This window comes from Drosophila pseudoobscura, chromosome X, assembly GCF_009870125.1.
Source record: "Drosophila pseudoobscura strain MV-25-SWS-2005 chromosome X, UCI_Dpse_MV25, whole genome shotgun sequence".
Lineage (NCBI taxonomy): Eukaryota > Metazoa > Arthropoda > Insecta > Diptera > Drosophilidae > Drosophila > Drosophila pseudoobscura.
In genome coordinates this window covers 41,639,366-41,661,687 of record NC_046683.1, presented here as the reverse complement: position 1 = coordinate 41,661,687, position 22,322 = coordinate 41,639,366, and the positions used below count along the sequence as shown (strand labels likewise).

Below are 22,322 nucleotides of genomic sequence, written 5' to 3'. Positions count from 1 at the left end.
TGTTGGTGTTGTTGGTGTTGCTGGTGTTGTTGTTGTTGTTGCTGTTGGTGTTGTTGCTGCTGCTGCTGCTGCTGCTGTTGATGCTGCTGCTGCTGCTGTGCACCGTTTGTGGTGTTATTTGTGGGCGGCGGAGCACCGACCTGCACTGAAGAGGAGCGTATAGCTGCTTCCATTTCATGCCGAACTCTTTTTTTTGGCTTCAAACACTCTTGTTGTTGTGCTGCTTAAATGGGATTGGTGTTTTTCAAGCTCTTCTTGCTGTTGTTGAACGTACTCTTGGTGTTTTTGAAGTTGCTGAACGATTTCTTCGTGTTGTTGAACCTTTTCTTGGTGTTGTTGAACGTATTCTTGCTGTTGTTGATGTTGTTGATGATGTTGCTGCTGTTGATTTTCGTGTTGTAATTATTTGGGAGCTGCTCAACAGCATTGCATTGCCACATTCTAATACTCCCAACAGACGCACCGCACACACAAACACACACACAAAACCCACTCGCACACACGCACTCACACACACAGAGACAGAGAAATGCACTCTCAAAAAAATATATATATTTTTGGAAAAACTTCACTTTTGAGGTTAGGTTTTTGCGTGTGTTGGTTTGCTTCTCTTTTCTCTGTCGTTTTTCAACACTGGAGTGGTTGTTGAAGTTTGTGTTATCGCGGGTCTTGCTGATGCTGCTGCTTCTGTTGTTGTTGTTGGTGCTGTCGTTGTTTTTTGTTTTGTTGTTGCAACAGGCAACAACATCTGCCTAGGCACATGGCTATTGCACAGGCATCTTGCGCCCGTTGTTGTTGCAATTTGTTGTTGTTTTATGCTTTTTCCAACACTTTTGTTTGAATAAGGGATTTCCTCGTTATTTTATGGATATTCTTGTAATATATTTCCGTTTAATTTTTATAGATCTTTCTTATAGAACTTTTTTCAGCTTTAGCTTTTTATCTATTTACACACACACACTGCTGCAATGGAACGGGGATGAAAAACGGGGATTAGTGAAAAGCGGCAACGTCGCTCTTACTCCTTCCCTCTCTCTTTCTCTCTCTATCTATCTCTCTCTCTTTCGCTCTTTTGTACACGTTTTTGTTTTCTCACTTGAAAAAAGAAAAACAAACAGACCGAAATTTCAGTTATTGGCCCAATTTTTAACACTTTTTTTCGATTCGGGGGAAAATTAACAAATAATCAAGCTTTAAAAAAAAAGTGATGCAGAGTGACATGCATGCATGCTCTCGCTTGTGTGCGTGTGTGTGTGTGTTGGTGTGTACTATGCGTGTTCGATCGTGTCACAAAACGGTAAATAAATCCTCCACACGACGCGAAATACCGCCACACGATCTCCTCCACACGAACGGGCCACGAAATTGCGTATTTGCGATTTAAAAACCCTATATTTGTACACATGCACGTATGTATGTGTATTTTTCCATTAATTAACAACTTTTGCACACTTTTTCATTACGCATTTACGTATTTGCCGTCGCCGTTGCTGTCTGCTGTCCTTTTCTCTTTTAATCGTTATCGCACACTTATCGACAGAGCAAAAAAAGAAACAAAACAAAAAAAAAACCAAACCAAACACAGCGCGCACACACACACACAAAACACTAAAACAAAACAAGTTAACGGCTCCTCCTCCTCCTCCTCCACCGCCTGCTCCACCTCTTTGTCCCACGCTTTAGAGACCTGCAGATAGAAAGAGAGAGAGAGAGAGATTAGTTCGATGCAAAAATAAACACACATTCAATCGATAGAATGTTGATTAGAAAATCGATAAGGGCCATAAATAATCGAATAGATAATGTCGTCGCCCCCAGACTGCTGTAGACTGGTCTCAAGTGCAGTCGGGGCATTATCTTGTAGTCATTGATTGGGTTTTTTGGGGGGTCCGAGGAGGGTGGTGGGGTTTGGAGGACTCTCGAAGGGGGTGCAGGAAGGCTTCTGAAGGCTTTTTGAGGGTCCCAGGAAGGTTAGATACTGCGGTCGCGGCACTCGAACCATTCCATCATATGTATGTACGTAACAAAATTGGTTAGAATTTAAATATGCACCTGCACCCCCCGTGGAAGGGGTATAAGACCCGAAGGTGATCTCTGGAACTACTGCTACCCGCTCTAAGAACGAATCAGCACTATATGTTACCATTATATGAGGATTAACCACACCCCATAAACAATGTTAGCCCTTAACCCTGAAAGGTCGTCTTTCGTTTTGAATACAGTGAAATTCGGTTCCATTTTCAATACAAGCCAAGGCACCAGAACATTCGAGTGGCTCTGTCTGCGGATATTTCACTGTAGAAGGGATTTTCGATGTTTATTCTTAGAGATTCTTTGCAGGCTTTGAACGGTTGCTATCTTGCCTATTTCTGGCATTTCTTTTCGAGCTACCGAACGACCACTGTATTGGCTCTCCTCCCCACCCCTCACAGAAGAGAAAGAGACGCATTCTCTTCTCTTGGCCATCAATAATTTTCACCCACTCATCCATCCATCTATCAATTTCGATGAAGATGGCATTTCTAAGGCACTAATACAAACTAAAACACACACACAAACACACACATGCAATTCAATAGACAAGTGAAAAGCGGCAACTGCGCATCGCGCATTCAATGGCCGGGCAGCGGCAACGTACCGGGCAATGAAGATTGGCAACGGCGCGACACCACGCCGCACACCACTCACAAATGGAGCCGAAGCAGCAGAGCACGAAAAGCGGCAACAGCGCATGGGCCATAGACCACATGTTTTTCAGTGCTGCAACATTTTTGCAACTGTATTTTGTTTTTAATGAAAGCAATTAAACTGCAGAGCCGCAAATAAATACAACAAAGAGAGAAGAGGACAGAGAGAGAGAGAGAGAGAGAGAGGGGAGAAAAACACGCAACAAAAGTAGCAACACAAAAGGCAACAGCAAATAGTAAATTAAATTCTCACTATGAAAATTAAACAGAAATTGAATTAAATTTAAGCGAAAACACACACATGAAACACACATACAAATACATATAGAGAGAGGGAGAGGGCGAGAGAGAGATAGAGACCCACAAAAGAAAGAGAGAGAACGAGCCGAACCGAAAATTAAGCACGAAATTCCACAAACAAGCAAAAAGCAAAAAAATAAAAGCTAAAAGTAGAAGAATCAGCAAAAGCAAAGAAGAAGAGATAGCAGCAGAGGAAACGTTACCGAAACGTGGTGTGTGGAAGAGCGAGAGAGAAGGCGAGGGAGGGAAGAACGAGATGGAGTGGAAAAAAGTCAGCCAAGCATGGCAGCGACGTTGGCAGAGAGAGGAGGCAATAAAAATACACAGAAGCAGCGGCGGCGGCTGTGGACAGCAGCAGCAGACAGCACAGAGCAACGTTGCCCATTTTCAATACAAAGACGAGAGAGAGAGAGAGGGAGAGCGTGAGCAATAAAGCTGGCAAGCAAAAGCAAAGAAAAAGGAGAAGGGGAGGGGAGGGGGAGGGGAAAAAACTTAAGCACGCGTAAGATTAAAGCAGCAGCAAAAATAAGCAGAGGCGATGTTGCCGAACTTCACATAGAGCAAAAGGCAGCGCAAAACAAATTAATAAAAATAACAACACACACACACGAACACAACAATAAAAGGCAGCAGCGACAGCAGACGACCAAAAGAGGCTTACAAAAAAAAAACTAAAAAAGAAACACGAAACAAGAAACAAGCAAAGCACAGGGGCAGCGCTGCCGGCGTCCACAGCATTATAATAATAATGCCATAAAAAAAACGGGAAAGAAAACTAGAGCTACGTCACCACGATGCTTTGATACCCTTGAAACCATTGTTCTGATTATTTGCTGCATCAAATAGAATGGAATATAGAATCTTACAACTGCCTGCCTTGGCAAACTCCACCACAAAGTAGTCATACCCTTTCGCTATCGCACCGGAAGGGTATCCAAAACAACAACCAACTCTCGAAGCAGCAACAAAACAAGAAGAAGCAGAAGACAAAAGCAATGCCCACGAAGCCTGAATGAGAGAGGGAGATGGCTGCGCACCAGTGGAAGATCGAGCGAGAAAGACGGCAAAAGCAGTAATGGAGTGCCATCGAGAGAGTGAGACAGAGGACAAGCATTGGCATGGCATGGCTGGTGGGGTTGGGAGGGGGTTTGGGACGGGACTCGCTGCTAAGGTTCAGCCAGAAGCAGAGAGAAAACAACAAAAGCGGGAACTACCACACACACATGCATTACATATATACACACCATTTATTATACATATGTATGAATGAATGTACAAAGGCCAGGCCAGGCAGTGGGGAGGCAACGGGCAGACATCGTTTCATGTTTGGTCTCTGCTTCGTGTTCGTGTTTGTGTTTGTGTTTGTGTTTGTGTGTGTAGTGTGTGCGGGTGACGCAACAGCAAGTGCAAGAAGGCAGCAGAGGCAGCGCCGTTGGCAACTGAATACCATACACACACACACATACACACTGGCCATACATGTATGGTTGGACGCAGACACAAAACTGGCAACGTCATAAAACGAAACGAACAACAACAAAGCGACAGAAGGAATGACAGAGCGACCGAACGACATACAACGTGTCTAAAACGAGCGACTGAACAACCGACCGACCGACCGACCGTACGACCGTACGACCGTACGACGCAAATCGTGTCTGACACGACAGACTGACGTTCGGTCGAACCAACGCGCATAGTGACGTGCACACAAAAATTCCCCAGCCAGGCGAGAGCGAGATAGATAGGGTCATTCATGCGCCAGTGTGTGTGTGTGTGCGAGAGTAAAGCAGAAACGAGTCGAACGAGTAAAACGCAGCAGCAGCAGCAGCAGCAAAAGCAATAAAACACGGCGCGCAAGGTGAAACACGTACAACAACAACAAGAAAAAAACCCAAAAAATTTAAAAGGTAGAAGAAAAAGGAGAACAGCAGCACACGAAGGGATGGATGTGTGGTGGGGAGGGGTGGGGTGGGGTGCTGTGGGCTGGGGTTGGAGGAGTATGGGTGCAAAAGAAGCAGCAGCAACATTGTGGGAGCGTTGAGAAGTAGAGCTGGGTGAATGGGAGGGAGGAGAGCGCACTGGTACAGCGTACAGGAGCAGAGAGGTTATGGTAATGCAGAGTGGGAGACCTATAGATAAAAAGGGAGGAAGAGCCGACACGTAATGCACGCGAGTGAGAGAGAGGCACAGATATAATAATAATAATAATAATAATTGTGGAGCATAAAACACACACATATCCATACGTGAACGTATAAATAGCAGCGGCAGGCGCATGATTTTTATACACACACACACACACACATGTACATGTATGCATGTGTGCGTGTGGGCGTCAGGAGCGGTTCACACAGCTGTGCGGGCGGAGGGGGGTCTGCTGTGGTGCGTTGTGGGAGCCAGAAATGTGTACTGTTCATACACACGCACATACTCACACAGAGACAAAGAGCCATAGCGACGAAGAAAACGAAATGAGAAAAATGTGGAAGAAAAAAAATCACGAGTAGGCCGAAAGCAATTTATTTGAGATAAGCGCCGCGCCGCGCCGCGCCACAAAGCATCGCTCCCTCTGATCTGCTGAGCTTCTGCCACGAGCCCGCTAAGACCGGCTCTCGACTGCGCCGGGACGAGGACTTTGTTGCTCTGCTGAGATTCTGCCCAGCCGCTGCTGCAGCTTCTACGCCTCTGCCACTGCGGCTGTCGGTTAGGCCTGATTCTGATTCTGCTTCACAGCTGCTGCTGCTCTGCCTCTGCTCTGCCTGCCTCTGCTGCTCTTATTCTTTGTTGGCTTTTTGGCTTTTTTTTTGTGTAAAGTATTGATTTTTCGTTTGAGCTTTAATTTAGTGCTGCCCCCATCCCATGCAGTATCTGGATGTGTGTGTGTGTGTGTGTGTGCCAGTGCGTGTGCTTTATCGGCTATTTACTGTAGTTTTTGTTGCCTTTTCACTGCACGGGAAAAACATGTTTTCCAGATGAAAACAACAAAAAAAAAACAAATGTATCGTAGGTTTTTGGTTTTTGCTTGCACTCCACCATTCAGCATCGCCCTCTCCCTCTCTCGCTCTCTGTCTAAAGCAACATCTGGCCTTTCGGTCGGTCGGTCGGTCGGTCGGTCGGTCGGACGGTCAGGCATCCATCAAAATATGCAACAGTGCCTGGGCCTGGTGCTTCTGCAACAACATACCGCAGCACATGTGGTTCTAAGACCACACTACATCCCTCCTCGCCCCTCCACCGGCCCCTTGGATGTAAAGGGTGGTGGGCGGGTGCGGGTTTGCACTAATTGCATTCCACTGTAGTGCAAACACACACACACAGACACGAACATCGAGTACGTAAAAGCAAAAGTCGTTTCGGTGGAAGCCAAGATGTACCGTAAATCGTACCGTAAAGATTTTTTCGGGGTTCCAAATTCTCGACAGAGGATTTCGCTAGTAAATCTAGAATCTAGAATAAAAAGGAGGTTTTCAGGGAGATGTGGCAACGGAAAATCTTTTCGGGGATGAATACTCTATCTCTATTTCCATCTCCCTCTCTCTCCCTCTGTCCGGGAACCCTTAAAGAAGAGGCTTTTACCCTGAAAATGTATCTTCTCGTGTGTCTCTTGGGCCTGGGTTCAATCCTTCAATCCCTACAGCCCCTCCACCACAAAACCGCATTCTGTCCACCCATTGAGTGGGGGGGGGGGGGGGCGGAGTGGGGGGCTATATATTTGTATTGTATAACCAATTAAACGTTAACAAAGAAGAAAACTAAAACCCCTGCAAAAGTATTGCATTTCCATTGCGAATGCACTTGCCACATGCCACAGCCACAGCCACATGCCGCTGTCTCTCTCTCTGGTCTTTCGTTTAAATAATAAATAAATATGTTTGATGATATTTGATTCGATCGAAAAATAATTCCAGTCTGGAGCTGCTTTTGGAGATTGAATTTCCTTTCCCTTCGTTTCTGTGGAATTTCTCTGGAAACGCATTTTGTTTACGATTCGACTCCAGTAAATAATTGTGGAAAAAAAAAAACAGACTACATACACTTGCTCGCATATCTCTGCGTACACTTAGAAAATGAATACATTTTCATGTTTAGTTGCGGATAACTTCTAATATAAGGCACTTTGGGCAACGATTTTTTTTTTATAATATTCTTTGGTTATTTCTAAACCTATCTACATTTGATTTTTATTCAATAAAACCAACTAAATAGGAAAAAAAAATCATTAAAAAAAACATAAGACAAATTTGACACCTCAAAAGTCTGCGTACACTCCAACAATTCTGCGTACACGACTAAAATTCTAAGTTGTTAATATTTTGTGGGATCTCCCTATCGTTTTAAAACATCTGCCAGACGTCTAGGCATTGAGTCAACCAAATTCCTGGTGTCCTCGGAAGCTATTTTGTCCCATTCCTCCAGGATAACTTCCTTCAACATGTTTTTAGAGCTTATGGTGTGCTTACGAGTCCTGCGATCGAGTAAATCCCATAGATGTTCTATGGGATACAGGTCTGGGGACTAAGGAGGCGATCGAAGCTCATTTTGTACATTGTAAAGCAAACAGAGCTTAACATTGTGGGCAGTATGCGTCGGATCATTGTCCTGTTGGCAGCAAAAGTCGTCTTCAAGCTGTAATTTTTGGACACTCTGCTGAAGGATTTCTTTCAGAATTTGAATATAGGCTTCTCCAAAGTTATATCTGATGAATCTGTCCGACGCACTTGGAAAAAGGTGGGGTATCATGGCCGAGATGCTCGTAGGAAGCCGTATGTATTTGGGGTCAATAGGAAAAAGCGTATGCATTTCGCCAATGAGCACATTTCAAGGTTCCCAGCTTCTGGAAAAGGGTTATTTCTTCAGATAAGAGCAAGGGCATAAAAGACAAGAAAATTTTTTGGAGTAAAAGTGGAACAGCCATGGACAAAGAACATTTACTACCGACTGTAAAACATGGAAGTGGTGGTGTAATGGTGTGGGGTTGTATGGAGGCCAATGGTGTTGGAAATCTCATTTTTATAGAATCCACAATGGACCACAAAGCCTATATTCAAATTCTGAAAGAAATCCTTCAGCAGAGTGTCCAAAAATTACAGCTTGAAGACGACTTTTGCTGCCAACAGGACAATGATCCGACGCATACTGCCCACAATGTTAAGCTCTGTTTGCTTTACAATGTACAAAATGAGCTTCGATCGCCTCCTTAGTCCCCAGACCTGTATCCCATAGAACATCTATGGGATTTACTCGATCGCAGGACTCGTAAGCACACCATAAGCTCTAAAAACATGTTGAAGGAAGTTATCCTGGAGGAATGGGACAAAATAGCTTCCGAGGACACCAGGAATTTGGTTGACTCAATGCCTAGACGTCTGGCAGATGTTTTAAAACGATAGGGAGATCCCACAAAATATTAACAACTTAGAATTTTAGTCGTGTACGCAGAATTGTTGGAGTGTACGCAGACTTTTGAGGTGTCAAATTTGTCTTATGTTTTTTTTAATGATTTTTTTTTCCTATTTAGTTGGTTTTATTGAATAAAAATCAAATGTAGATAGGTTTAGAAATAAGCAAAGAATATTATAAAAAAAAAATCGTTGCCCAAAGTGCCTTATATTAGAAGTTATCCGCAACTAAACATGAAAATGTATTCATTTTCTAAGTGTACGCAGAGATATGCGAGCAAGTGTATGTATAAACAAAGGGTTCTTCCACTCGATTCGAAACTGATAGATCGAAGATACATGTATTCCTGTACAGATTTAAGTTGAAGTTCTTGGAACAGTATTGTATAGAGTGTATATTCAGTAGAGAAACGTTTTCAGGTTCAAGAACTTTCCGTTTGCGGCAACGGATACGCAGGAGGAAGCGAGAGAGAGAGAGAGAGAGAGAGATAGTGAGAGAAGGGTATCAGGGGGCGAGGCGATAAGAAACTTTCAACAGATAAGACCCGAAAAAGTCAAAGAATTTGCTTTTGAAATTACTTTCACATGTTCCCCCCTTCCCTACCTCCCTACCTCTCTACCTCCCTCCATCAGAAAGTGCTTTTGAGCAGGGGAACGCGCGGAATGGAATGTCAGGGAGGAACAGAGACGAGAGGAATGATCTATATTCAGACCGTGCGGCGGTGACTACAAAAACTTATTTATATAAGAAATAAAATAAACAGAAATTATTATTATGGAATATCGAACTTTGACTTTTGCTCTCATTCTCTCTTCTGTGCCTCACCCCCCTCTGCATCCGTGTTCAGTGGCATTCTCTCTGTTACCCATTAACCGTACCAGGGGGGTATAACATGTATAACAGATTTTGTGGAAGTGGGGATCCTTGCCCCAAAAAGACGACACGGAACGGAATATCCTTTAGTTTTCCTGATAAAATACAATCCAAAATCGGGCAACAAAAAAGAGGAAGATCCATTTATGAGAGGCATCTCCATAGTCGTGACCCCACTTGATGCTTGATTTTCTGCTGCGGGGATTCCTTTCATTGTTTCTGCTGCCCCGTGCGGCTGCCCCGTACGGCTGCCCCGTACGGCTGCTGCTGCTGCTGCAGCTTTTGCAAAAACATAAAAATTCCATTAAAATGTCAAGTGACAGTTTCAGGCATTCCCATTTCATTCCATTCCCCTTTCTGCCCCACACACACACAAACACACACACACACACACAGCTCCATGGCACAGCCACAGCCTAGGCTCCTCCTTCTACCCCTTCCCTCCCCCTGCCCATCATCTGTAGGGATATTCTGGGCTTTCTTTTTTTTTTTGGTGTCTCTGGAATTTGCATTCCATTTCCAAAATTGAGGAATCAAAACCCAATTTGTGGACCGACAGTGGCAGCAAAATATGAAATTTCAAGCTTTCAATTTCTGTTGCACAAAAATGACACTGCCACAAAATGCAGCAACAGAAGCTGGTATTTAAGCCAATTAGAGAAGTGGGAGTGGTTGTCTCGGGAAATCTAATTGGAAGACAGGAAGGAAGGCTACTCCTCTCACCCCTTCCCCATCCCCTTCCCCTCACAAAAGGCTCCCAGGAAGGCGGTAGGGTTTGAGTTTGGGCTTTTCTTTTTGTTATTTTATCTTCAGTTTAGAGATAAAATGTTGTAGAAATACTTTTTAGAGAACCAACCATATTTCTACATATCTATTAGATCATTATTTTATCTTAAGATCAAAGAGAGACGGAGAGATTTTTTGTTTGATTGAAAATTGTTGCCATTTTTCCACCAAGGGATCTTCAGGTTTATAGCTTTTGTCATATAAAAATATTATGAAAGTGTTAAATAAAAAAATTAAAATTCTTTGTCTGTTTTTTAATGATTTCTATTAAATCAATTTATTTCAAAATTAACAATAAATAGAATTGAATATAAAAATGGAAGTTTTCAATCCAATTAGAAGTCTGGTATGAATACTTCTGGGGGGAAATATTCTGCATAGGTCCGGATATTTCTGATCTGACGAAAATGGAATGAAATATTCCCATTTTCCAAGTTCTTTGGTGTATCTTCTGGTTATCTATAAATTTCGAATTTCCAAGGTTTTCGGCTAGGTTCTCCTCGCCAGCATCCCTATCCCTATCCCTAACCCTATCCCTGCCCCACTATCCTGCACAGTCCCTTCTTTCAATCAATATCAGTTCCTGTGTGCCGCGCGGGAAGCAACGTTGCCAAACTTCACTGAAATGTAAAATGTGTGTGTGTGTGTGTGTGGGGTTTTTTTTTGCGTATTTCTTATTTTGGTTTTGCCTTTTTGGTTCACGTTTTACGCTTGTTTTCTTATGCCTTTTCCTTATTCTGGAAAAGTAAAAATCAATATGCGGCCTGCGATTGCATTTAAATGAAAAAACAACGACAACAACAGAAAGAAAGAAAGAAAGAAAGACAGCGACAGCGGCAGCAGAAGCAACAAAATAAAAGGCAAATAACAGACAAATAAATAAAATATAAAGAAAAAAACAGAAAAAAACCATGGCCAGGGGCACAGCACACAGTCGTTGCTGATGGAGGAGGGCGATGGGGAGGGGGCCGAGGGGAGGGGAGTGGAGTGGAGCGACTTATGTGTGTGTGTCTGCCGCTGCCGCTGCCGCCAGCCAAAGAACCGGTCCAACAAGAAATTCTACGTGCGGCCCAAAAGAAGAAGAAACACAAAAACAGAAGAAAAAAAACCAGTAAAAAGGCAGAAGAAGGGGTATCAAAAGGGCTATCGACTAGTGGTTACTCCGTAAAATAATAAGCAGAAATTACTTCTAAAAGATCAAAAATTTCTAAATGAACGGGCGGGGATATTTTCAAAACATTTAGGAATACATAATAGTTTTAAATTAATATTAATATTATCTTCTGTCTGAATAAAAGGAAACCGCCAGTCAAAAGTGGAATGAAACTTCAATGTAAATTGATGTTATATAAGGATAAAGTATTTTCGGAACCAAAACTCTATTCAAAATATTATATTTTATATGTAATCCGTAAAATTTATAGAAACAGATCCCCGTATGCGCCATAGATTATCAAATATTGAGATACATATTCCGATGATTTTTGGAAAACTGTGGGTTCCCCCGAACGGATTTTCCTTCTTCCATTTGTCAAGGTTAGAACATGGATTGAGAGAGCTTGAGAGCAGGATCCATCAGGAGCATTACATCCACAAAAAACCCCCTCATTTCCTCATTTGAAATTTCAATGGATATAATTGTATTACATCATATTTTTTATATGGGATCGGTAGAACTCTTTTTGAAATCAAATGAAAATAATTCCATTATAATTCTATTAAAACCCTACGATATATACGATCTATTCCAAAGTAAAGGCCACGTAAACCCGTATATATAAATATATATTCTCTCAAATAGAAAAAGATACGAGACAAAGAAATGGGGGGAATAAACGGCACTACGAACGTCAGAGAGAGAGAGAGAGAGAGAGAAGAAAAAGTAATATTTGCATAATTTAAATGCTAATTAGCGGCGGGAAACGGATAAAAGCAGGGCCAAAAGAAGGTCTAAATAAATACAAATAAAAATATTCCAAAAAAAACAAAAACGCACAAAAAATGTATGGAAATATATGCTGTATAGAGAGAGAGAGACGAAAGAGAACTTGAAATATCACAGCAGATCAGAGGAGAGGTGAGGAGAGGGGGGGGGACTAGATATTTTTGGCGCCACGATGGGGGCACGAGTTCAGTTCAGAAAAAAAAAATAAAGCGAAATGGAAATTAGATTGGGATCCATCTCCTCTGTAGGGAATGGAATGTGGAATGGAATGTAATAGAACTTTCGAAGAGCGAGAATCTAAAGAATCCCAGGGGGAAAAAGGGGAAAGAGTTCCCCATTTATGTAGAAGGCCTCCCATCGCCCAATCTCAAGGGTATTTCACAGGGTATCCTATTTCATTCCAAAATTGATGTGAAATTCATTTCAATGATTGAGGATTTAGTCGTATAATATCCCTAAAAATATCCTCAAAGATAACAGAAGAACATCGCGAAATAATCTAGTCGAAAAGAGTCCAAGGAATCCTTAGAATCCCATCCGAAAAACAGGATTTACTGTGAGATCATATGGGAAACCACATATGATTTATTTTTAGTTTAAAACTATTCGAAAATACTTTGGAATTGCATATAATTCAAAGGATCACTTGGATAAACTCGGATACAAAAAAGGATCCCACAGTCACGGGATTAAATAAATGAAACGATTTCATCGATTTGTTGGGAATCTGTATAGGCCTTCGTTTTGGCTTTAGATTGGGATCTTATGTTTTACCCATAAAAATGTTTTAGCACTTGTTGAAGTGTCCTTCTTTCAGTTGTTGGTCGTCCATCGTAATTTATTGTTAATTGAGAGATTATCAACTTTTCCACTTTTCCACGTCCAAACACTTTGAAGTTCACTTTCGAACTGAAAATGCAATGGAAAGTGCTCCTCGATTGAGGCCGCCTCCGTTGAATCCTTATCCATCCACAAATCCACGAATGACATCTATCACATTTCGTGAGCCGATGATTGCACGAACCACCCACCACTGGTACCTGCGTGAGCCGATGATTGCACCACCCATCCACCCATCTAGAAGCTCCTTTCTCCACGCTCCCGCTCCCGAAACGGGAACACGGGAACACAGGAGCGGAACGATATCCTTTACCCTCCTCCTGGCCACCTTCTATCCGCCTATGCACTGATCCCCTGCCTTCCCCCTACTATACGATGATGCTCCAATGCCACACACACACACACATATAGAAAATTCTGCATCAAAATCCCAAGCAAAGAATGTGTGTGTGGGGGGGGGGGGGGGCTTTGCATATTAATGTTGCATAAAAAACACACGACGCGGCTCATAATCCCATTAACGACTTAAGGATTAAGGAAATATGCACTTGCAACGCGTGCGTGTGTGTGTGTGTGTGTGTGTGTGTGTCTGGCATTAGACGTCAAAGGAGAAATATATACCGTACGCTCTTTAAAGGACAAACCGCCACAAGAAGGATGGATGGATGGATGGATGATGTCTATAAACAGACCTCGAAAGCCTCTTACTCTTAAATCAACTGCAGATACGATACGGAGAGTATTCCTGAAGATCTGCAAGATTTGAAATCACAAAATTTCGAGGGAGTGGGCCCAAAGGGGTTTGTGGAGTACAATTGAAGAATTCCAACTTTCATCCTTCAGGATCGAGGAAAAAGAACCTGAACAGCTGTATATATTCCTCACGATTTTCATCGAATTTCCATAACAGTTTATGGAATTATATGAAGAATATCCTTGAGAATATCCTCCATCTCTCCTAGAAAATTTAATTTTTTCTGCTCTGACAAATTTATTTTCCAACATTAGCTTGGAAATACTTGTTTTTTCAAAGATCTAAGTGATACAAAAGGTCAATAAATAAATGAAATGAGTCGTTCTAAATCTCAAAGTACCCAAGAAATTCCAGGTCCAATAGCCCTCAAAAATGTGCAATTTGGGGATTTTTTCGTTTTCTTTAAACGTTTTCTTTACTTACCAAGAGAAAAAAAAAGGAACTGTTACTGGAGGAGTGTCCTGAAGGAAGCAGTGCGCGAGAGTGTCCCTGGGCGTCGTTGACGAAAATCCACACGATTGAAAAATCCTTTCAATTTTTTTTTTTGTTACGATTTTCGCAATATTTTCACGAATTTTTGGCACGAAATTTGCATTGAAATTTGTTTTTTTTTTTCGTTAGGGAAAAACAGAAAAAAATACTTGAAAAAAATTAGATACACCTTTTTTTTGTTTGTGTGGATTTAAAATCCCTTCCGATGGGGCGTGGGATCGGTCTCTGTTTCTGGGGCGTGTCCGGACCCAAAAGAAAATAAAAGAAATTATATACTTTTGTTGTGTTACCCCCCAAAACCCCTTTTCACTGTCTGCTGCGCTTTCCTTTCAATTTTATTTCAACGAAAAATCAAAAATCAACGAAAAAATTTAAGAATTGGAACGCAGACACATACACGCACACAGTTGCAGTGTTAGACAGAGAAAGAGAGAGAGAGAGAGAGAACCAGATAGGCGAGGCAGGGCGCGGCGAGCGGGGGATATATAGAAATTTCAACATCTTTTGGTTTTCAGATTGCAAGAGAGAGCGAGAGAGGGGGAACGAGCGAGCGAGCATTAGATTGCATTTTGGCAAAAAAAAAAAACTAAAAAAAAATTATTTTGCGCGACGCAATTTTTTTCTTTGAATTTTTCGTTTTCTTGCTTTTTGTATTTGCAAACGCACACACAAACACAAACGAAACACACATACACACACACACACACACACATACACGAGTGCGCGAGGGGTATAAAGTGTGGGTGGGTGGGGGGTGGATGGCTGCAGAGCAGAGCAAACTTTAACTAGGTTTTTTTTTTCATCCGTTTTACGTTTTGCGTTTTGCTTTTGCTGCAGCAGCACGCGTTTTCTTCTTATTTTTCTGAGCTGCACTTTTACCTCTTTTTTTTTGTTGTTGCTTCTTATCTTTAGATTCTTGATAAATTTTCGTATATTTGCAACGTTTTTTTTCTTCTTTTATTTTGACTCTTATCTTTTTTTGGAGCACAAATGAACGTTGTACAAAAATTTTCTTTCACATTGCTCTGCGCCGCCGAACGAACACACCCGAGTTTTTTTTAGGCCTTTCAAACACAGAGCGCGACGCGACGCGACACGGCAGCGGCGAACGGGACACAGTCAACGACGTCGACAGCGACGGCAGCGGCAGCGACAGCGGCGGCGACGCTAGCGCTGCTGCTGCTGCGTGCGAACATTGGTTCTTAAAGGGGGCGGGGGCTTACACAAAAAAGATCGCCTCTAAGCCGTTTGCGGCGGCTTTTCGCTGATTTGGTTTTTCTCTTTTGCTTTGAATAAAAAAAACCTTAAATTTTATATTTATTATTTGAAGTATTATTATTAATTTCCACACACAGAGAAACAGGGTGAGAGAGAGAGAGAGCGGCGCTGGCGCTGCTGCCTCAATAGCTGTTGCCCACTTCTGCTTGAATGTTGCTGTAAACCGTTCACATGTTGCTAGCAAACGTACTGCCGGGAATGTCAAAAGAGGTATGGACAACAGTTAAAACGGCACAGAGAAATACAACGCATGCAAGCTCGGCTCACCTCTTATCCTTAACATACCATGCCTTTTATGTTATCCTGAAAATGTTGCTGGGTTTTACCCTCGCTGTCCATACCTGTCCACCACACATAACACATTTGGATGTTCGAGCTCGTTCAGCCGGTTTGATCAAACCGCAAGAGATGTGGCCGGCCGGCCGCAGTCATGTTGCTGAACATCCGACTCATGTTCTTAAGGCACCTAAAATGTTGCCGGAAGGCTTAGGCACCTAAAGGTTCGATGGTGTCTTCGAACCCAGCCACAAATTTTAAGAGAGGTGTCGTTCAATTTGAGAGACTTTTTTACGACCAATGCAATCTTTTAAATTTTCTGCGACTCTCTTTAAATACAAATCGAATCGATAGTTAGCGCCAAAAGTCAATAACAAAAACGGGTCTATATATGTAAGTCTATTTTCTAAATTTGCTAAAGGTTAAATAATTTAACCAACTGACAAAAAATGTTATTAACTTTGATGTGAAACCCTGTACATCGACTAAATCGGGGCATGTTTTCCTCTATTATTATCTCCTATAGGGAAGACGATTCATCATAAAAGTTCTAGTGTATCGCTAGTCTATCGGTTTCTATCGTTTTCTATTTCGTCTGAGTTCGAAGACAACCCAACGTGGCTGTGTGGCTCTAACGGTACGGATGGTTGTTCGATGTTGGACACTACACACTGGCGTCTTTTAATATTATAGTATGAAAGAATGTAATAGAAGAAATTAATAATCGGTGAAGGGGATGATAGCTAAAGCTTAGGGGTGGGGTTTTAGCACTTCTCAATCATTTACAGTCCCCTCCCACAATATTGCGCCTGGCCTTTGCTAATTTGTATTTTTTGCAGTGAAAGTGAAACACATGTTGCGAAGAGGTTGGTGGGGGGGATAACGGCAAGGCACGGCAAAGGCCTGCGCCTGGGCTTGGGTTTGATCTCAAATCAGTTGCATGTTGGATGTTTGCAGCGAACTTGTTGGCTCAAACATATTGCTGGCCCGCTTTATTCTGTGCTGTGCGAAAATGCGCTAATGTTTCATGTCTATTAATATTGTCTTCCCTTGCTCCCCTCTTCCCACCATAATGCCCCACCACACCACATGCCGTACATCATACAAAACTATGGGCCGGCCGGCAGAGACGAATGGCCTCATTGCTTTTTGCCGCTTCGCTTGCAACCATTTCTAAACGTGTTCGTGCTCGCTGCAACGTTGCCAAACTTCAGTGCAAAAAATACCCAAAAACGAAACAAGAGTAGGCGAGAGGGAGAGAGAGAGAGACAGCCATCGCACATGTTCGAAGCCAACTGACGCCGCTGGCACTGAAGTTTGGCAACAGGGCACACCATTCGTTCCGTTTGCCTCCGTGGTTTATTCTTGTTCAGAAATGACAAAATTTAAAACGAAAAATGGAATTAAGAGCAAGCAAATGTTAGCCAAGGAATAGACAGAATTGAGTTACATTTACAGCCGGGGACCAAGGGCGCTACAGCAGCAGGATGACAGAACAGCAGAGCAAATCCCCAAATGGCGGCGAATACACAGTGCATGACACCATTCCTTCTCATTCGCAGTCATGCCGCATCAGTTGTCGGCGAGCAACGAAACCGAAACCGTCGCAGCAATGCTCAGTCCGGGGGCCAGCAGCAGCGAAATGATAAACAATACCTCAGCGTCTACGGGCATTCTGTACGATGAGAAGGAGGTAATGGAGGAGTTCATCAGCTGCTATCGCCACTTTGCGGCCCTGTGGGACAGCAGCAGCAGCGACTACTTGTCCAAGACGAAAAAGGAGCCCGGCTACAAGGAGCTGCTCAAGATACTGCGTCGCATCAACGGGGACTGCACTGTGCAGGATGTCAAGCGGAAGATCAATTCGCTGCGCTGCTGCTATCGCAGGGAGCTCAAAAAGGTGCAGTCCTCCAAATACAACTACCGCCCACGGCTCTGGTGGTTCAATCGAATGGAATTCCTGAAGCCCGTACTCAATATTGGCTCGCCGCCGCGGGCCAACAACAACGACGGCCACCACATGGACGATAGCCTCGACGAAACGAGCATAAATGTGAGTAGCGCTACTGAGGACGGTAGTGAAGTGGAATGGGTAAGGGGAGGGGTTATGGGCGATGACGGTGCGTCTCATACAAGTTTGACAGCAACGCGGCTTCGTTGTACGACAGTCGTACGACAGCAAGAGGAAGCGGACGACGACGCCGACATGCAGCACAGCAGCAGCAGAAGCACGATATTGGACATGGAGCATTGGCAAAAGTTCTTCCGGCTCTACCGTGGCATGCCCCAGCTATGGATGACGAAGAGCAAGGGCTATCGGAATCGCTTGCTGAGGGAGCAGTCCTATCAGCGGCTGCTCGATTGCATGCGCAGCATCGATCCCACCGCCAACATACACACGCTCAAGCGGAAGATCAACAACTTTCGCACCTCGTACCGGCGTGAGCTGCGCAAGGTGTACTCCTCGGATAACAATTATGTGCCCACACTGTGGTACTTCAAGGAGCTCGACTTTCTGTGCGAGTTTGAGACGGGGGAGCTGCAGTTGGAGATGGGGCTGGATGGCGATTTACCGCAACTCAAGTCGCTGGAGACGGAACAAGAACTAGCACCAGAGCCTGACCTGGAGGATATCATATCCTTGTCAATGCAAGAAATGCAAGCCGATTTCATCGATGAGTCGGAAATTGACCACTATCGCTATGTCACGGAGGAAAAGGTGAAGATGGGTTCTGTAATTCTGTAGTTCTGTAGTCCAGTTTTATACCTCTGTGGCGGCAACTGTACTAAAATTAAAGTATTCTGTTTCCCTTTTCTCTTTTGGATCTCGCTTGCAGGATGAAGACATGTTTGCCGAGGCCTTTGACACCGAAACGGATGCCTTGGGCGACCTCGAACCGGAACCAGACCAAGGGCAAGAAATGATAGCCGCCGACCAGACGCCCATCATGCGGGTACCGTCGACCCTCAAAATAGAGGAGCATAGCCAAAGCCATAGCCGTGACTACCAGACCCTGTCACCGCAATCGATGACATCGAATGCAAATGGATTATACTCCTCCTGTCCGCCAAAGCACCGACATGGAGCTGGTTCTGGTTCCGGGAGACACCCACTGCCGGCCGGAGGGACGCTGGAGCGGGCTGGTCGCCCCGTGCGTCGACGCAGCAGCACGAGCCACGATGACGAGTACTTCCAGTTCGTGGACGGAGAGCCGAGCAGCGCGAAGCAGCGCCGCGTGGAGAGCAGCTACGATCATGCGGAGAGCGAATGCGTGCTGATCGGGAAGCGAATGGCGGCCCACTTCCGGAACATGCGTCCGGACCAGCGGCTCTTCGCCGAGCGGATCATCAGCGAGGTCCTCGTCTACGGGCGAATGAATCAACTCTCAATGCGGGCACGATTTGTGCCCAATGTCAAGGACGGTGCTGCATCGCCCTAAGACACAGGTGGTGTCGGTCACTCGTGGCCGGTGGAGGAGGCAGTGCTGCCAATTAGAGGTGTGGCAGCGGCAGCGGTAGCGGTAGCGGCAGCATAAGATGACAAAGAGAGTGCCAGGAAGAAGAACCGACAAAAGTGGCGCTAACAATCTGGCTTTGATAAATAGTTGTAACATATGTATACATACAGATAATAAATTATGCATTATCCAAATGACATTATCCGACTACCTGCTGACGTAAAGAAATGTATCAAATCCGCGCCCACCTTGACTGGACGCAAGCGACGTTTTTGTCAGCCAAACTGGAAACGGCAAAGCAAAGTCGCGAAAGGGAGCGAGTGAGAGGGCGAGACATAGACATAGACAAGGGCAATGGAGACGGCAACGGCAACGGCGACGGGCGAAAGAGAAGTGAACTGCAAAAGAACTGTATAACCAGAACCGGTTTTTATTCATTTTCAATTTGAGTGAGCGGTTCCTCCTTGGGCTCTCCCGCTCCCTGTCTATTCTGCTGCCGACGACTGCGATTCTTTTTCCTTGCGTTTGCTTTCTTTGCCGTTTTTTCTGTTTTTGCTGCTGTCGCGTCGTCGCCAGTTGGCACAGTCAGCGGCAGAGGCAAAGGCAAAGGCAGAGCAGAGCACACTGCTTGCTGAGCCCGGTTTTGTGTCTCTTTCTGCCCCCTTTGACTGCAGATTCGCGTTTCCTCGCTGTGCCAGAAATTCTCTTCTCGCTTGATACTCTTTAGCAGATGAGAGTATGCTCATTTTCAGTGTGCTATATTAAAACTTAAAAACATAACCCGAAGAGAACAGCTTTGAGGGAATAAATTTGTATTTCACAAGATATTTAAGACAAACTACATATAGTTTTACAAGCCAGTGCCGAGGCGAATTTGATAACAGTCGGAAGATATACGGGAACACTGATATCCAAGGGTATATCAAGCGTCGACGACCCCTCAAGGAGCTGGCATCCTCATCTGGTTTGTTGTTTTTGTTGTTGTTGTTTTGTTCTGTTTTCCCTTTGCGTTAGTAACTTTAATTTGTTGGCATTGCCATTGCCGTTTCGGGGTCCGTTATGCTGGCAGCAGCGACGAGACCCGACCCCGTGCCCCGCACAAAGACGAACCCTTTACATTGCTCTATTATCGCTGGGGTCTTGGTTTGGTTTGGTTAGGTCGTGTTTCTTTTGCTTTTGCTTCTTTGTTTTTCGTGTGCTTTTTCGTTATTCGTTATTCGTTTTGGGTATCAGCGCGCAAGGTGGGTGAACGGAAAGGGGTGGGGTGTGTGTGACTTAGGGGAGACAGATCTGAGTCTGAGTCAGCCCGAAATACGGGTATATTTCAGTTTGTGCAACTTGATCAGAATGGAATGGTTCGTTGGATTCGTTTGGCCGCTACACCTTTGTTTTTGTCTCTGTTCTGCTTTAAGCTGATATTACAGGAATTTGTATGGGGGGGAAAAGTGCACAAAATTATGAAACACACCATCTGTAGTTCCGACAGTAGAAAGAACGATCATACATACATGTCTCTAGATTGAATATAAAAAAAGCTTCGAAAAAACAAATTCCCATCCAGCGACATTTCACTGTACTCCAACGAATTTGAGAAGTTATTTGGTAGAGGTGCGGCCGCACATTCCCCTAGGATTACAGTTTCTTGCATTTGGGATTCTTTGTTTTCGCTTTTATTTCTGCCAATCTGTTTTGCCTGCCACATGTGGCACTCGCACACTCACCCTCCTGATCTGTTGTTGTTTCTGTTCTGCGCTGTCCTGCTCTTTCTGCTGTCATGGTCTTTAATTTTCATCCTCATCCTCCGTCACTTCTCTGTTAAGTTTTACTGTTGGCGATGCTGCAGCTCCACTCCACTCCACCCCATTCCATCCAGCAGCAGGTCATTAATAACATTGTTGCCCCATAGTGTGGGGGGAGGTCGCCTATCCCCTATCCTCCGTCCCTCCGTTATCCCCCGCGTTCATGTCCCTGTCCCTGTCCTTCCAGCATTATTTTTGCCTTGCTCTGAATTTTTACTGCTGGTGGCCTTTGGATCTTTTCCCTTTCCTTTGCCTTGTCATTCCACATCTTTATCGCTCGTTGCTTCTCACTCATTTCATAGCCGTTCGGTTGTCTTTTTTGTTGCTCTTTTCTTTTTGTTTGCAATTGCTCCCGCAAGGGTCCTTATGCAAAGTTCAAAAATAAAATCATACAAAAGACAACTTTAAGAGCCCGAAATCTATATTATTTCCAAGACATCAAGTATAATGTCCATATCTATCAAGCGGCGCAAGCGATACCTATCGAACCGAAGCTTTTTCTAGGGAAAAACGAAGCGACCGAGAGGCGCTGCCGCATGACAACCGAACCCGGCTGCAGTTCACTTCCCATCATTTTTGTCCATAATTAAACCATCGATACAGTTATGATTCCACGTAAAACACACTTTTTTGGTATGAAAAAACTACTAAAAATTAAAACTCTAAAACTGTAGACTATAGATAAAGATTTGATCGATCTGAGAAGGGTATCTAGGCCTTGGGTGTGTCCCAAAGATTAGATTTTCATTCTTATAGATGTTATTTCTAGTTGGAGACGACAAACAAGCAAAATGTTTAGTCAATTTACAGGCCTGTTGTAGGGCCTTCCATCACTCTTTCTCAATCCTATATATCTACATACATATAATACATATGTACATATGTATGCATCTGTTTTTTGTGCTTGCTGTCACTGGGAATGGGGGGACGGGACTGGACAGCGTCTTAGTTCTGCTTTTGACATGCCACAAAAAGTTACACCCCGCCTGGTGCAGCCCCTAGAGCAGTCTAATTCTTACCCAAAACCCATGTGGAACGGAACCCCCTGCCAAAACCACAATAATCCATTCCAATCCCAGTGTGTGTGTGCCTGTGCCTGTGCCTGTTCCTGTGTGGCTGTGAGTACGAAATGGCAAAACAAGGTCAAGTGTAGGGAGCAAAATTTGTTTGAGTGCACGGTTGTGTGTGTGTGTCGTCTCTCCAGAGGGTGTTTCCAACTCCCCAAGCATTCTGCGTTCTGGAAACATACGAACATATCTTAAATATTACATACGAGTTGTGTACATTAGATTTTCAATCAATTTATGGCGTATGGTTCCTATTTCTATTGGATCGCAATTTATAAAAGTCTTCAAGTGATCTGAAATCAAAGGGGTAAAGCAATGGGTTCGCATTTCAGAGACTTGAGTTCATGAACTATTATAGTCCCTG

General features: G+C 43.9%; 2 protein-coding genes across 3 annotated transcripts in view; one reads left to right on the top strand and one right to left on the bottom strand.

Moving 5' to 3' along the window:
* The window catches only part of Smr (nuclear receptor corepressor smrter), a 62,406-nt gene extending 46,791 nt beyond the window's left edge, over positions 1-15,615 (bottom strand). The window contains 3 exon segments of the mRNA XM_033382018.1: positions 1-112; positions 114-963; positions 14,960-15,615. Of these exon segments, the coding sequence (XP_033237909.1) occupies positions 1-112; positions 114-173 (172 nt within the window). The 5' untranslated portion in view covers positions 174-963; positions 14,960-15,615.
* A 1,357-nt stretch (positions 15,616-16,972) lies between these two features.
* Positions 16,973-19,289, top strand: LOC4815754 (uncharacterized). 2 transcript variants are annotated; one of them, XM_015185585.2, is made up of 2 exons: positions 16,973-17,687; positions 18,472-19,289. In XM_015185585.2, the coding sequence occupies exons 1-2, from the start codon at positions 17,199-17,201 to the stop codon at positions 19,072-19,074; spliced, it is 1,092 nt and encodes a 363-aa protein (XP_015041071.2). In that variant the 5' UTR covers positions 16,973-17,198; the 3' UTR covers positions 19,075-19,289. The 2 variants fall into 2 exon arrangements, with proteins under 2 accessions (XP_015041071.2, XP_001355384.4); XM_001355348.4 differs by lacking the exon at positions 16,973-17,687 and adding an exon at positions 17,707-18,353 and having other exon boundaries at positions 18,472-19,288.
* Positions 19,290-22,322: the final 3,033 nt, after the last annotated feature.